Source organism: Epinephelus fuscoguttatus, linkage group LG19 (assembly GCF_011397635.1).
Source record: "Epinephelus fuscoguttatus linkage group LG19, E.fuscoguttatus.final_Chr_v1".
Lineage (NCBI taxonomy): Eukaryota > Metazoa > Chordata > Actinopteri > Perciformes > Serranidae > Epinephelus > Epinephelus fuscoguttatus.
Window position 1 is genome coordinate 4,360,432 of NC_064770.1, and position 15,717 is coordinate 4,376,148.

At 41.7% G+C, this 15,717-nt stretch overlaps 1 protein-coding gene across 2 annotated transcripts in view; it reads right to left on the minus strand.

Annotated features, from left to right (window-relative positions):
- smg1 (SMG1 nonsense mediated mRNA decay associated PI3K related kinase) overlaps positions 1-15,717 on the minus strand; it is an 82,696-nt gene that overhangs the window by 49,605 nt on the left and 17,374 nt on the right. For both annotated transcript variants that reach the window (XM_049560175.1, XM_049560174.1), the window contains exons 11-18: positions 13,514-13,735; positions 13,181-13,282; positions 11,516-11,806; positions 8,369-8,499; positions 4,983-5,141; positions 2,251-2,369; positions 2,058-2,145; positions 1,847-1,948 (exon numbers count right to left, since the gene is read on the minus strand). In XM_049560175.1, the coding sequence (XP_049416132.1) occupies positions 1,847-1,948; positions 2,058-2,145; positions 2,251-2,369; positions 4,983-5,141; positions 8,369-8,499; positions 11,516-11,806; positions 13,181-13,282; positions 13,514-13,735 (1,214 nt within the window). The remainder of the gene's footprint in view (positions 1-1,846; positions 1,949-2,057; positions 2,146-2,250; positions 2,370-4,982; positions 5,142-8,368; positions 8,500-11,515; positions 11,807-13,180; positions 13,283-13,513; positions 13,736-15,717) is intronic.

A 15,717-nucleotide genomic window follows, 5' to 3' on the forward strand; every position in this document is an offset into this window, starting at 1 on the left:
TGCATTTTAAATGTGTTTTGATTGGCTGCTACTTTGACCAGGTCTCTCTCATGAAAGAGATTTTCATCTCAATGGGACTTCCTGGCTGAATAAAGGTTAAATAAAATAAATTTCAAAAAAGATTTGTGCTTCTACCGTAAGTAAGTAAGTAAGCAGGCTACATAGTAATGATTTCTTTTTTGTCTTTTTTTTTGTCAAGTTTATTAATATAGCACATTTCAGAGACAACAGCAATTCAAGGCAATTACTTTGTATACTGCTGTTATTTCCTACTTTGTTGTCACCTACAACACAAGTTAAAGGAATAGTGCACCCAAAAATGAAAATTCAGCCAATATCTACTCACCCATATGCTGATGGAGGCCCTGGTGAAGTTTTAGAGTCCTCACATCCCTTGCGGAGATCGGCGGGGGCAGCGGCTAGCACACCTAATGGCAGACTAACGTCCAAGAACACAAAATTGAAACCACAAAATATCTCCAACATGCTCATCCATAGTGATCCAAGTGTGCTGAAGCCCCGACATAAAAAGTTGTTTCGAAAACGTCATATGGACTCTGTTTTTAGCCTCACTGTAGCCTGTAGCTCTGACTGCTTCTCTGTGCTCCGCGGTCATGTGCGCACGCTCAGGGTGATCGGCGATGCATGGTCTCTGAAGAGCAGCAGTCTCGTCAGTACTGATGTCCAGATTCTCAAGTGCAGGCATCGCCAATTCCCAGTCTGAGCAGCAAAGACTTTCCTCATCCGTTGGCATTGCTTTGCATTTGAAACAACTACACCACCAGGTTTCCAGTGCTCGACTCCGGTATTCTGTGGCTGGCTAAGGCTCATGAGCTGTAGTGCTACCTCGTCCAGTTGCCTGAGTTCCGCGTCTGTATACTCGGGCTCAAACAAATACGGCTCAACAAAGAAATGCTGTTCCTCCTCAATTTCAAAGTCTTCAGACATGTTGGGCTGTCCTTTGCTAAAAGACCGTAGTGCAAATTATCTTTTAGCTACTGTGGTTACTGTTTGTCTCCCCCTGCGGTGCACGTGTCATGTGATGTAAACACGGGTGAGCAAAGCTCATGCTTTCGCTGGTCTTGCGCAGGCGCGCACACGTGACCGCGGAGCACAGAGAAGCAGTCAGAGCTACAGGCTACAGTGAGGCTAAAAACAGAGTTCATATGACGTTTTTCCAAACAACTTTTTATGTCGGGGCTTCAGGACACTTGGCTCACTACGGATGATCATGTTGGAGATATTTTGTGGTTTCAATTTTGTGTTCTTGGACGTTAGTCTGGGGCGCTGTCTGCCATTAGGTGTGCTAGCCGCTCCCCCCGCCGATCTCCGCAAGGGATGTGAGGACTCTAAAACTTGACTGAATTTTCATTTTTGGGTGCACTATCCCTTTAATACCCTTAAAAGTCCAGTTATGAACAGCATAGATCAAATATTTGTGGCTGTGTTTTAGCTATTAAAAATACATACACCCTCATAACTACATTGTATCTTCCGAAACATGTTGCAGCGCACCTACTTGAAATACAGCAATTGTCTGAAGTGGCTGTGATTAGCTCAGTCGGCCATGTCGTGGCTGGAATGTGGCTGCCTGGTGAAGAGCGGCACTCTAGTGAGTGCACTTTTCTAACTGACATCAGCACTGTGTTAAACCAGCATAATTCTACTAATAATTGGAGAGATTAAACACAAGGGAAGATCGACTTTCTTCAGAAAGTGAGTACTTCCTTCAGTTTGAACTTTCAATTCAACTGACTTGACTCCCAGTTGTGAATATTACACAGAAAAGATGTCAAACAGATTTGATTTTACTGCAGATGCTCTCAAAAGGTACGATAATTCTTACCTTAAAGCCACATCCAGAGGAATTGTCCTGAGCAGCTTGCCGTAGGCCTGCCTCACCCTCACTGCTGAGTGGACCAACTGGACTCTGGACACATCCATACACCTATTGGAAAGTACAGAGCAGTAAGAAAGCATGCCTACTTTACAGATCCAATTTACTTTCTTACTGCCTGTAAGCAGTTTGAGCTTGTGTGTGAGAGTACGATGTTCACCTCTGCAGCAGCTCAGTGGACAGAGATGAAGAGAGGACCTGTAAGCTGTGGCACGTCTGAAGGCAGATACTCTGATCTTCATTCAGACCTGTCAAGAGAAACAAGGAGGAAAAACATTCAACAATAAATGACAATAACTCAGCCGGTCAGCTTGTGGAAAAGGTGTTGGAAATGCTGAACATATTGGGCTCACCGTTAGCCAGCAGGCCCCTGCAGAACTTGTTGAAGGAAGGCAGGGAGAAAAGAGGGCTGTAGGTGTCTGACTTCTTCATCAGCACAGAGATCTCCTGAGCCCAGGTCAGCAGCAGCCTCCTGACAGACCAACACAAACATCATAGCAATTGTATTCAGTCATGTTAGGGTCCTGCTGAAATGTGGTTTTCACTTTTCCCAGGGTTAAATAGCTACCAGTCACACAAACATTATTTACTTTTTAGGAGCTTGTTGGCTGGCTGACTTGGTGTTTTGTCTCAATTTAAAGGCTTAACTTCTAGGGATGTCCCGATCGGCGCCGATCACGTTATTTATACAAAACTGGAATCGCTAATAAAAGATCGCAGGAATCAAAACACCAAAAATGGCCAGGTTTTTCATCTATGTTGTTCATTGTTGCTTCCACTTTCCAATGTATAAAGTGTGGCGATCCTGCATATTTTATAAATATATTTTTTTTTTATAAGACAGTGCTTATCAGCTGATGGCCTGCTCACCTCCAGACACAACCTCCGGTGCTATCAGCCAGTGGGATGGCTCGATCAGCTGAGCCCAGGTACACAGGCCCCCACATTATGCCTCTCCTGGCAGTATGGTGAGAGACGCCGGCGAGTGTGAAATGAGCCAGAAGTCCTCTGCGTATTCGGTCCACAGCATTTTACACCACTCAAAGTCTGCAAAATAGGTGCGATTCCCTGTGGAATATCATCCATCCGGCCACTGGCCTCACCTCAGATTCCCTGCCACGGATACTAAGGGATCCTACGGAGCCTCCACGCCCGAAACAACGCCGGAGTGTTACGGCATTCACCCACGGTCCCGTGAGCTGGCAAAGGCCGGGGGTTACTTTTCGTTTCATTATTCCTTATTTGGAACCTTTGGGCCGGGTTGATTTATTGTTTTGAAACTGAACTGAGTCAGAGCCAACAGTGGATTTTCTTTACTTCCTTGTTTACAAGAAAACCTGGGGTGGAGTTTTCTGTTGTTCAGCGAACTGTGTGGATTGAATTGACTTGAACTGTGATAATGTTATTTGGAAATCCCGGAGTGGAGTTGTTTGTTTGAACTGGATTGAACTGACTGAACAGAGCGGAGCATTTCTTTTCTTTGGTGAAAAAAATATATACTTTCTTGAAACTGATTACAGTTGTATTTGAATTTTTGGAAATTGAGTATAATTCTTTTGTTCTACAGAATCCAGGTAAAAACAATTTAATATTGGTGTTAAGGGACCTGTTTTATGGTTTCTTTGTGGGGTTTGACTGAGTAAAAGAAAGATATTTGTTTCATGTGTCAAACTGCTACAAAAGAAATAGGCCTATTTTGTTTGTTGAAGACAAGAAGAAGATATTGAATTTGTTTTAATTTTGTGCTGCTGAACCACCGATAAGCTTTTTGGATACTATTTAAATAAAAACCAAATCTTATGGGACAACTTGGATGCAATTCTTTTTTTTCTTTTTCTTTCTTAATGCTTTGCAAAGTATTGGATCGGTATCGGACTCGGTTTCAAAATAAAGGACTCGGTATTAGATCGGATGCAAAAAAATGTGATTGGGACATCCCTATTAACTTCTGTGTTTTACCATGTTTTTGTGTCTAAGCAAGAGTTTTTGAAATTGGTCCAGCACTGAGTGAAACCCCTGCAGCCAGCAGCAGCAGCAAAACAGGCTACAATGTACAATGTACAATTTACATGCACTAAAAGTGATCGTGTTGCCACTGACAGGCTCAGGTTGCTATTCTAAGTGTCAGCCAACATTACGGAGAGGATCCATATGGAGGTCGACCTCTTTGTTAAAGATTAAGATTCTTTCTGTTCCACCAGAAGCAGCCCAGACATTGCCATCACCAAATACATAAGATTTGGATTAACAGCAACGTTATCACTGGCTGGTCTCTCCACTGTTTCAACAATCACCAACTCTGGTTTGGTTCAAATAAACCCTTAATTCACCCAGTCAGATGTGAATATGAATATCCTGGCTCTGTACATGCTTAAATTACTGTTTATCAAAATGGTGTCTGGTGTGTTTGGCAATGACAATTAAGGGACAGTTTCTGTTTAAACAAAAAGCATCTTACTCTTAAACAAAGTGATTGACATCTGAAGGTCAGTGCTTTTCCAAAGTTTGTCAGATAATTAGTTACAGTGTGAACCCGTCAGTGGCAAAATCTCTTCGTAGACAGAAAGTGATCACGCTAAATTGCCTGTAGAGATTACACTGCAGCCTGTTTTGCAATTTAAAAAATGACTGTTCCAATTAGTCACTAACACACAAAAACATGGAAATTAGGGCACAAGTTAACAAACGAACCAAAGTTACCCTTCAATATATCTAAAAAAGTACTAGTGTCTGAGACATTTTGTCAAACATTCTACTATTATGTCAATCTTTCGGTCAACTTTCATGCTTGCCAATGTTACCAAGATTTTAAAATAATTTTTTCCAAGCTCATGATCAATTCATTTTTAATTATTTCTCCTCATTTTTCCTGCACAAAGGGATTAAAACCAACTATGTATCATTTTTGAAGGCTTAAACGTGTAAAACAGGTGTGCAAGAATGATAAAAGTAGTATTGATGGTGCCATGACTCAGAGTGGAGAATCTGTTGCTGTGCAATGATGAAGCTATGTAAGTACTGATAATGTAACTGTTAAGAACGGTAGTTTTACCTATCTGTCATGTAAACTGGCATAATGACTAACCTGGTCTCGGGGTAGAGGTGCTCCTTTGCCAGCAAACCTCCAAGAAGACTTAGCAGTGTGCTAAAATGTTTCTTCGTCGCTGTGGTCACAGTGCTGATGACAGCGCCATCAAACAGGGAGGGAGAGGATGACAGGCTGGATGAGATGAAATGATCATGTCTGGGCAAACAGAAGAGATACAAGGACAATTAATGACAACAACCCCAGAGCAGCAACAGCTTTAACATTTTACTGTTATTCAGCCCATTTAATTAAATCTGGATTTTGAATCTGACCCATTAAAAGTTCTGACATCATACGGGACAAAGCATCTGGTTCTTGATGAATCATTATCATAATCATTACAAATTTATGAAATATCATTTTTCCATTAGAAAACTGATTTAATCACTGGTATGACCTCTGTTCAACGCAAAATCAGAGTAGGCTATATTAGGAGTTTAAAGGACAGATCAGGTAAACACTTAAAAAATATTGACTGCAGAGCTCCCATCTGTAGCTATTTAACAACTGGCCCAACAAAATCCAAAGTATTACACACAGCGAACAGCTGCACCACCTCCACCCTCACTAGAAGACATTAATAAGATCTGACTAGATGTGCTGGACATACCTTACAATTAATTAACATGTAATCACAACTACTGTAGCATTGTAACTAAAAAAAAAAAAAAAAAAAAACAGCTGGGAACAGCTGCTCAGCTGGACAGATGTCCCAGGGACAAACAATACTTTGCTCTGACTATCTGTTCATTTACTGCCACGTATAATGCTGGGTTCAAACTACACCATATCAACCTGATTACAGCCTGATGCGGCATTGGCTCAGATTGTGAATGACAGTGAGTGTCGTATGTGATAATCCATTGTTATATCTTGTTTAATGTGTCATAGTAGACGACAACAGAAGCCACGCGTGGGATGCCCCTGACAGAAAGTCTAGCGTGTTTGATTTTCTTTTTGTCTTCTGTCACTTCTCCCTTTATTTATTATCCCTGTGTATTTTTTTATTTTTAATACGCTCCCATTTATCCTGTTAAAGTTATTGCATCATGCCATCATTTCAAACTCAACACTTATTGTTCCTGTTGAAAATGAAAAGCCTCTTATCATTTCAGTTGAGAGAATCCCTTCATTTTATAAAAAGGCTTTTATTGTGAAACATCTGCAGAAACTTGTGGAGGATTCAGTGACTTCCATAGTTTGCATGCAGTACTTCAAATATATCTCCTGCCATCTGATGGCTCTTTATGTGTTACTATAATAACATTTTGGCTGGGACATGAACAGCCATAGTGACTGAAATAATGGTAATAATAATAAAGATAGGACAAAAATAATCTGATGACATCATGCACGTTGTGAAAGATGACCAGCGATGAATGGTCATGGACAAACGCGTAGTCTGTCATGTCTGTCAACCAAGTCACTGCAAGACTTTATGACTCCACAATCAAATCCAAAGCAAATCACAAATCAATTTTTTGGACGCATGTGTAATTACAGTCCTGTTGTCTGCATTATACGAGCAGCTGCTGCTGTTCAGCATACTAGTTTAGGCTTAGAATGAGCCTCAGATAGCTAAACAGCACAGCCATGAAACAACAACTCTGCTGCCTCTGAGTTTATCAAGAGGACGGTTTAAGTGAGCACAGCGAGGCACACTGCCACTTTTCTCTTCCTAAGGCTGCACGGAGGTGTGTTTGTTTAACCGTTTTACCCTGTTTTGCTAATAACCTCAACAACAGCCTACAACTCAATTTTCACTGCTGCAGCTACACATCCACACAGTGACTGCCTGCACACAGTGCATGAGCAGGGGGAGAAAGATTACATTGCAGGTGTTGTGATAATTATGTATGTTACTTGTTGCATTCGTTTTTTGTTCTGCTCTGTTGACTGACTGGACTAAGTAAAAGCACGTTGTTGACTCAGTAAGAAACAAAAACAAGATAAATTTTTTGTTGTTCTTTATACTGTACAGTCGCACAGCATTTACCCTAGGTTATGCTGCCACTTGGTGGAGATCCCAACTCACTACAAAGCAGTCAAACTGACCTAAAACACCATTATACCAGCTGCTATAATAAAACAAACAATAAGTATCAGTCGTGTATCACCTGATATGGCATGCGGGATCAGTGGTAGGAAAAAAAAAAGTGATCAGAGCCTGCTTACTTCTGAACTTTCACACTGAACACTGAACTTTGGCAAAAAAATGCACGTTTTGTTATTTTTTCTATGCGCTGCATTTATTTAAACTTGAAAAATACAAGTACCTACAATGTTGTAAAAACGTGAAGACATGCCTGTGCAGAGGGTTACCAAAATATATACTAGATCAATTTGAATTTAAATATGTAATGATACAGGAGCAAAGAAATTCTGACAGGTCATGAGGACTCTCAAAGATAACTGTATTACAACGGAGAGGCGAGTGAGCGGGAGACAGGGAGAGAAGACGGAGAGGAAGACGCGAGTGAACGAGGGACAGAGAGAAACACAGGAAGACACGAGTGAGCAAGAGGCTCCACATACAGCTGCGAGGCAGCTTTCTCCACAATGGACATAATAAAAACTTAATATCATTCCAGGCTCACCAATGAGCACCTGCACATGTGTATGAGAGTGGCCCTGACACCATTCCAGCCCAGATTTAAAATCCTGGCAGGAAAGCTTGAGCTCAGTCCTCTCACTGAACAATGAAAAGTGGGGAGAGCGGGAAAAGAGGGAAAGAAAGAGAAACTGTAAAACTGTTCAATAGTTATTTGTTTATTGTAAAATTGGTTGAGACTGTTTCAGATGTGAAACATTTCACCAAGAAAAAGGAAAATTCAAGCTGTTGCTACATTTAATTTTATTTTTTCTAAAAATTAAGCATTATATTTTAAGATGCACAATTTTTCAAAAACTATTTCATTTATTTTCTCCATTTTACTTTTAAATGCATATCTGTATTGTTCAATGTTAAGTGACAATTAATATTGTCGAAATGTTTTTGAATCTTACTTTCTTTATTTGATTTGACAGTAAGATGTTGATAACATGCAGACGTTGATACAACTACTAGGCTACTTCAGTATATTTATCACACTAAATCATATCACAAGTTAGACATTATGATGTTACGGACCTTTGCTTTAGGAAATTTCCTCTAACTGGACCTCTTTGAATTTTAGTTGAATACCTCTGCTCTAGCAGCTTACTCGAGCCTCAATATTTTTTTTTACAAGGTTCTGCATTTCAATTTAAAATGCAACAAAGTGCAAATGAAATTATACAATACATTAAACAAACTGAGGTGACTTGGTCTAATAGGTGTGTAAATGTCAGAATGCTTTGGTGGATAGCAGGCTTGCTGCTCTCAGTGCAGGTGTGTATATTACCTGGTGCAGTGGGAGTACAGGGTGTAGAGGACAGCATACTGGACGGCAGGGTAGTAGACAGCTAACTCAGAGTGGACCAACATCAAATTGTGACTGAGCAGAGCAAAGACCGTAGGAGACAACGCCCACATCTAAAACAAATTAAACACAATTCAACATGAACATACATGGCCACATTAAACAGCGTATGCTTTTCCTGATGCTGCTTCACAAATAAAGCTTTTCACCAGGACAATGACATGACAATATGCCTTTGTTTAAAGCAACTCTAACTTTCTTGCATTTCACACAGCACTTAGAAAAAATACAACTCCCGCCTCCCTCTAAAGGCCTACTCCCCCCTCCTCCATTACTTTCTCATTACGTCTGTGATAGACGCAGGCGTTGGCAAGGTAACGTTAGATACACGGAAGAAGAGAGCGAGTGTAACATTCCAACCAAGACAGTCAAACACAACCCTGGGGTTTTAAAACTCAACTGGAGTCAGTGATGACTGATGAGTTTTAGAATAAGGTTACAGTGCTAACGTTAGATAGTAATGTTAACGTTACTATTAAGTGGAAACACACAAGGAAGATAACATTAATGTTTCAGAGGCTTCGTTACAGTAGGCTAATGTTAGCCATTAGCAACTGGATGCTGTGTTGTATATATAACGTTATGAACTGAACTTCTTTATTTATCATTTTTATGTGCAGCACAAAAACAAAATGACATTTCGCATAAAAACAAAAAACAAAACCATTATTTGTGCAGCATATAAGAAAGAACATATAGTGCAATAGTAAGATGAAAAGGGTCAACATGTCACAGTCAAAAACTCCACATTCTGAGAGCAGAACTGGGAGATCATCAGAGTACCATGAATTGTTTGTGTATATTGCCAGAGCAGATGATGTAGCCTCCCTTTCTGCTCTGTGTAGTGTTAGCCCTGTTAGCTCAACACCGGCGTCTTATATGTTACCATTCATCAATGTCTCAGTGAACACAAGGACGCAGCAGTCCCTAACTCCTTGGTGAGTGGATCTCCACAGTCCGATGTAATCCATTTTCATGTCCAGCGAGCGTACGTTTGCCAGAAGGCCACTGGGAACAGCTGGTTTGATGGTGGTTAGCTCTTAGCCTAGAGCTGTAGCCCTGTTACTAGTTTATATCCATAAGCGTCCCTGTTACTAGTATATTTGTTGTCTCACAGACTCAGGGGTGGAGGGTGTGGGGCGTGGTGTTACGCGAGCGGTTACATCAGTCGGAGGCCTCCACGTGGGGAAGACAGACAGGACAGGAGAAAACTCTGACCAATCATTGCAGATTGGAGTCTTGCCGCCAAGCACTCCGGTTTTCCGTGGAGAGCTGCCCGCTTGCTTTTGGCACCTGTGTTAACTGATTGAGCTGTTCACACTGGATGCAGCGCAGCGCCGAGTGCTCTCGCAAGCTCGCAATCGGCAGCGATAGTTTTGGTGTCTGGTCTATTTTGTCTGCAAGCAAATCTGGCAAAAAAAAACCACACTTAAAATGCAGTGTAAACTGTATAGTGTCTATTAAATATGATATAAATAATCGGACTATGATAACTGTCAGTTGTGTCTAGGGATGCACTGAATATTCGGTAACTGAATATATTGCAAAAAAACACACATTCGGCATTTCTGTAGAATAAGTTAAAAGCAAGGCCGAATAATAGTGGCGTGTTTTGATAACGCAATCAAAGCCGTGATGGGCGGAGTGAAATGTCGGCAGTGTGGCGATCTGCCCGTCACGGCACTCGCATTTGCGACTAAAAATAGTTTTGAGCGAGCAAAATAGGCTTAAATCATTCAGCATGCTGTGTGAGCAGCCTACAGATTTCAACCACCAGCAGAAACGAAAGGTGAATCCCACTGATTGTGGGTTGAACGAGGGTCACAGACACAGACAGTAATGTATTCCTGTCAAATACGCCGGCCATCGGCTTACTGGGCGACGGACAAGCCGGCTCCAATAATATCCTCTGCATGGCGTGTGGACTGCCCAGAAATACCTGAACAGCCGAGCCAGCCGAACACAGGTATGTGATGTGTCAGAGGAGAAACGAGCCGTTCACATTTCTCTCTTTCTGGCAGTAACGGCCCACAAACCTCACTGCACTTTAGGAACTGTTCATTACTTATGAAGGGACCGTCAGGGGAGGAGGGTGGCTGGTTGATTCTTATTTTATTTATTACTAGGATAGTTACTGATTGATGCTGTTTTTGAAGTATGAATAAGTCAATAAGTAATTTATTCCATTGAAATATCAGTGATGTGTTATAGAAAAGTGATTTATCTTTTTATAAATGACAAAAGGCACATCTGCCTCATTTTCACTGTGGTATCGTGATACTACTCAGAACCATGATATTTTCATTGGTATTGTACAGTGGGTCCCAATATTGGTACCCTGACAACACTAATCTGGAGGGGGTTCATCTGCAAAAACTAATGAACTAAAACTAATGAAAAACTAAACAACAATATTTGGTATTCGGTACTCGGTATTCGGCCAAGTGTTTAATATTATTCGGCTTCGGCCACAAATTTTCATTTCAGTGCATCCCTAGTTGTGTCTAAACAAAGAGGAGAGAAAGAGACAAGCAGAGCCACTCACTCACTCACTCACACACACACACACACACACACACACACACACACACACACACAGAGACACACAGACACAGACACACACACACACACACACGAGCAGACAGAGACAGAGCTCCACATGTGATTTTAACAGAGCATAGAACAGAATCACTTGCTGGCTAGCGTGGAGAAATATGTTTCTGGTGTGAAGGGCCAGGCAACTGCTGATAGCCAGCTATGCGACAACTGACGAATCGGGGTGCTTCCTCGTCCAGTGTGAACCTGGCGCAACTCTCAGCAACATTGCAAAACATTTTGTTAGGCCTGTAGCAGGTAAGGACTGCGTGCTTTTCTTGGGAGGCAACAAAGGCATTTTGATAATGTTGTGGCCTGTTAGAAGCTGGTACAGCCATAGGACTTGGTGGTAATTAAATCCTTTAGACCCAAAACAGATAATTTTACCAGTACTACTTGTGTGAGCCATGACAGCAGACTATTAATCAGAGTGCTATTTAGTAATAACCAGTACAGAAAGACAAAGAGGCTCACCCCAATGAGAGAGTTCTTTGTGTTGCCAATGGTGGTGAGGGTGCTGAGGTTGAAAATTAGGGTGAACTGAGCCTTCTCCTGGGGTAGGGTGAGGGAGGCAAAAGCAGGGTGCTGGATGCCGGAGCAGGGGACGCCAGGTGTTGGGGCCCTGCCACTGGGTTCCAGGGTTACCAATAGGCTGGACAGGGCACATGCCATCTCACCCAGTACCATTTTATAAGCTGCCTCCAGGGTTGGAATGTTTTTCAGGCTTAGGAGCGCCTGGTACACACCATGAACAGCTGACATCACCTAGGGAGTCCATGCACACACACATGCACACATACAGGTTAGCAAACATTTGAGGACATTATATTGTTTCAGTTTCATTTTACCCAACCTAAACTCAACTATAAACTGTTTGTAGGTGTTTTTTGGTTTTGGGAAACAACACTGTTGTTCCACTTCTGGTCCAGCCACTGCTGTACGAAAACTGGATTGAAGTGATCAAATAAAAGAACTGATCACTATCGATAAAATCCAGGGTCTGAAGCGCTAATTTCATTACGTAAGCTTGTTCAAGCCAACAATCGCAAGCCCACAGTCTACAGAGAGAGAGAAAGAGAGAGAGAGGGGGGGGGAGCATTTATGTTTGCTGTGTCTTGTCATTCTCATTCTCAAAAAAATGCAAAACTTAGCGGTGATGAAATGAGCAATACAGACCCTGGAATTTCCAGACGGTGACCAGTTCTTCTGTTTGACGGCTGCAATTCACACTTTGTACTGGTTTGTTTCTTTAGGGAAGCAGTTGAGTTTTATTCCTGACACTGAGTTGGTACCTTGTCAAGGGAACAACTACCATTAAGCAGCAAGGTCCTAAAACTAATTTACCATTTCCTCCCATGTGTATTTCAGTTTAAGGAGGACTAAAGTTTAGCATTTCATATGCCGTTTTCTTGTGGTAGTGGATGGACCAGAAGTCTACGCCAAATGACAATGTAACTTCTGAACAGCCAAAAGAGGCCTTGAAATGGTCTACAAAAATACAGCAGCCCTCACCCTGACCAAACCCCAGTTGTTATGCTTCTCTTTGAACAGAGTGTACTTGTGATCTGCGGCTGTTTTTTTCTGGTAAGGGCCCCTTAGTTCCAATACAGTAAAATCTTCATCTACAGCATACGATTATATTCTAGATACTAGTGTGCTTTCAGCTTTGTATTAAACCTTTTCTTGCCGCAACATAATGATGTCCCTGTGCACAAAGCCAGTTCCAAGGAAAAGTGGTTGTCTTAGTGTGGCGTGGAAGAACTGGGATGTCCTGCACAAAGCCTTGACCTCTACCCCATCCAGCACCTTCGGGATGAAATGACCAAAGACTGTGAGCCAGGCCTTATTGGCTAACCACAGTGGCTGTTCTCACTAACTGTCTTCTGGTTGAATGGGAACACATCACTGCAGTTTTTCTCAGAAGATTGGAGGCTGATATAGAAGTAGATGAATGCTCATGCTTTTTCACATATCTTAAACTATGACATATGGCTGGAATGTTTGGGTACCTACATACTATGTAGTGTATTTGCCATATTGAAAACATGAACAGAGCGTTACGTGCTAGCAAATGAGCCTTTATCTAACCCTGTTATACTCTCATACAGTTTTTTGATGAAGGAACACAAACCCGCACACCTCTTTCTCTCGATGAAAGCGCAGCTTCAGCAGCTGGGAGTCGGGAGCCAACAATTTCTCAACAAAGGACGCAGGCAGCTTTGTGTTGATCTGGTCAACAATCTGAAAGCAAATGCATAACCACAGTGACTTCAAGCAAATGTTCCAGAAAATAAAATTTAACAGAGATGGTAAGCTTTACTGGTGGTCCTCTCTGTCTGGAAAGGCTCTCTGATAACTGTGTGGCTTTAGAGGAATTCTTATGGAGGGGAGCTCTGCTTGACAATCATATTCTCTTTGAATTAAATAGTGAAACAAACTGCAGGTGTGATCAAACTCTGAAAGTAGCCATACCAGAGTGACTAGGCTGAGCACTGCCAGATTGTAGTCTGGGCCACAAGCCCGGCAGCAGTCCAACTGGTCCAGGCCGTAGGCTAGGACAGCCTCCATCAGCTGACCGCAGGGCTCCACGCTGGCCAGCAACACACCAACACACTCATTCCCTGCTGTGAGAACTGCCTCAGAGAACTGAACCTGCTTTGCCGTGGTCACGCAGGCCAGAACCCGGTTCAGAACCTGAGGAAAAACACACAGAGAAAAATGATTCTGATACCATAAACAAAGCTTATATTTACTTGTATTTCACAGATAAGAAACAATAAATTCTGAAGACAGTAACGCCTCCACTAAAATAGCATTTTAAGTCGTGTGTGTGATTTATCAGGGATTTATACTTCGAGATTTATCCTGGCTTCATATGAGCAGAGGAAACCTCCGTTCGTTGCTAGGCTAATTTATAGTATAAAATGCCATAGGCTGGAGCTAATAACATTAGCATGTTGTATTTGCTTGGAAAACTTGTTTAGTATAAGACAGTTGCTTTGTTGGTAAATGTTGTGAGTTGTAATGGAGCCAAATTGTGTGTAGCTACCTTTGTTGAATGTTGCTGTTGTCCCTGGTTTTATATGAGAAGAGGAAAAGATCGCTAGACGCTAGGCTAATTTATACAATGTAAAATGCCATAGACTTGTGCTAATAACATTAGCATGTTGTATTGGTGGGGGAAATGTGTCCAGATAAAGACAAGTGTTTGTCTGTCAGTTCTGCGATTTATAGTGAAGCCAATTTGCGTACTTGTGTTTGAAATTGTCTCTATTAAGCCATATTTAATGTGTGTTTTCAATCAACTATATAAATAAAGTTTGATTTGAACTAAACTTTACAGAACTTAACACAGTCCTCCACCACCGACTAGTGTTTTGGAGGTATAACTGCAGAGTGACACAGACACACCACCACAGAAGTAAAAATAAGTGCAGATTTTTTTTTCCCCACGACTAATCGATTAGTTGAAGATTATGTGCGACTTAAGTTGATCAAGATTTTCTTTGGCTGACTACAGCCCTACTAAACTGCCTATTTGTGTTTCCTGAAACTGTTTCCTTGTTGAGCTGCAGTGGAGGAATTTTAACACAAAGACTTTGGTCTTTGTTTGTTTGTTTTTTGTTGTTGTTTTTTTTGCTTTGGTACAAACAAGGCTGTAACTTGGGAAAATTCCCTCTTCATCTGTCTGACGCAGATAGTTAATACCTCATATTAGCTTCAGCTTAGTGCTGCATGATTAATCGCAATCGCGATGTCAGGCTGTGCGATTACATAACCACATAAAAGGCTGCGATTTGCGGTTTAATGTAAATAAATGTTAACGTGTGCGCCTGTGAACGTGACTACCTCTCCTGTCGTGTGCGGAGTTTGCTGACATTACGCCCACAAGCTATCCTGGTGTGTGCAGCACATATGGTCAGGTGACCACCCGGCATGCAGCAGTGACCAACATAGGCACAGAAGGAGAGCATGAGCACGACCATGAACAGGCTGAGTTGGTGGCGAAAAAAACGCAACGTCTATTACATGGTGATACTTTGGATTCAGGTACAGCGATGTTGAACAGGAAGACGTGCTGTGTAAAAGTTTAAAAGTTAAAGTCGCCATGTCCCACAGCAACACGACCAATCTATATCAACACTTGAGACAGCACAGAGAAAAGTAGGAAGAGTGCATGCGAGAGAAAGTGAAGCAGAGTGACGTTGAAGACAAAGAGACAACTGAAAGCCTCCAGAGCCTCATAAAACAACATCCAAGCACAGTTACGCAAACATTTGTAAGTGTCACAGCACTTGCTGCTGCGCAGCCGTGTGAGCAGTGTGTTTGACTGTGCTCAGTCTGTTGATGGTCATTGACACGCTGTCCATAACAATAACTATGTCAGGTCAGGTCAGGTCAGGGCCCCCCAAATATAATGGAGGGGAAACACTGAATCAAGCAAGAAGACTCATGATACCAGTTTTTCATTATATTGTAATCATAATCGCGATATTGAACTGAACTTCAGAATGCATTTTACACACAACAAAGGCAGAGTTTGTATATGCCATTGTAGTCACACTAGAAAGGGATCTCTGTTTCTGCTTAAATACACATGATCATTGTATTGCAAGATTAAAAAAAACTTTATGGATAACCACGTCCTCCCACCATATCTCCACAATGCCATATTT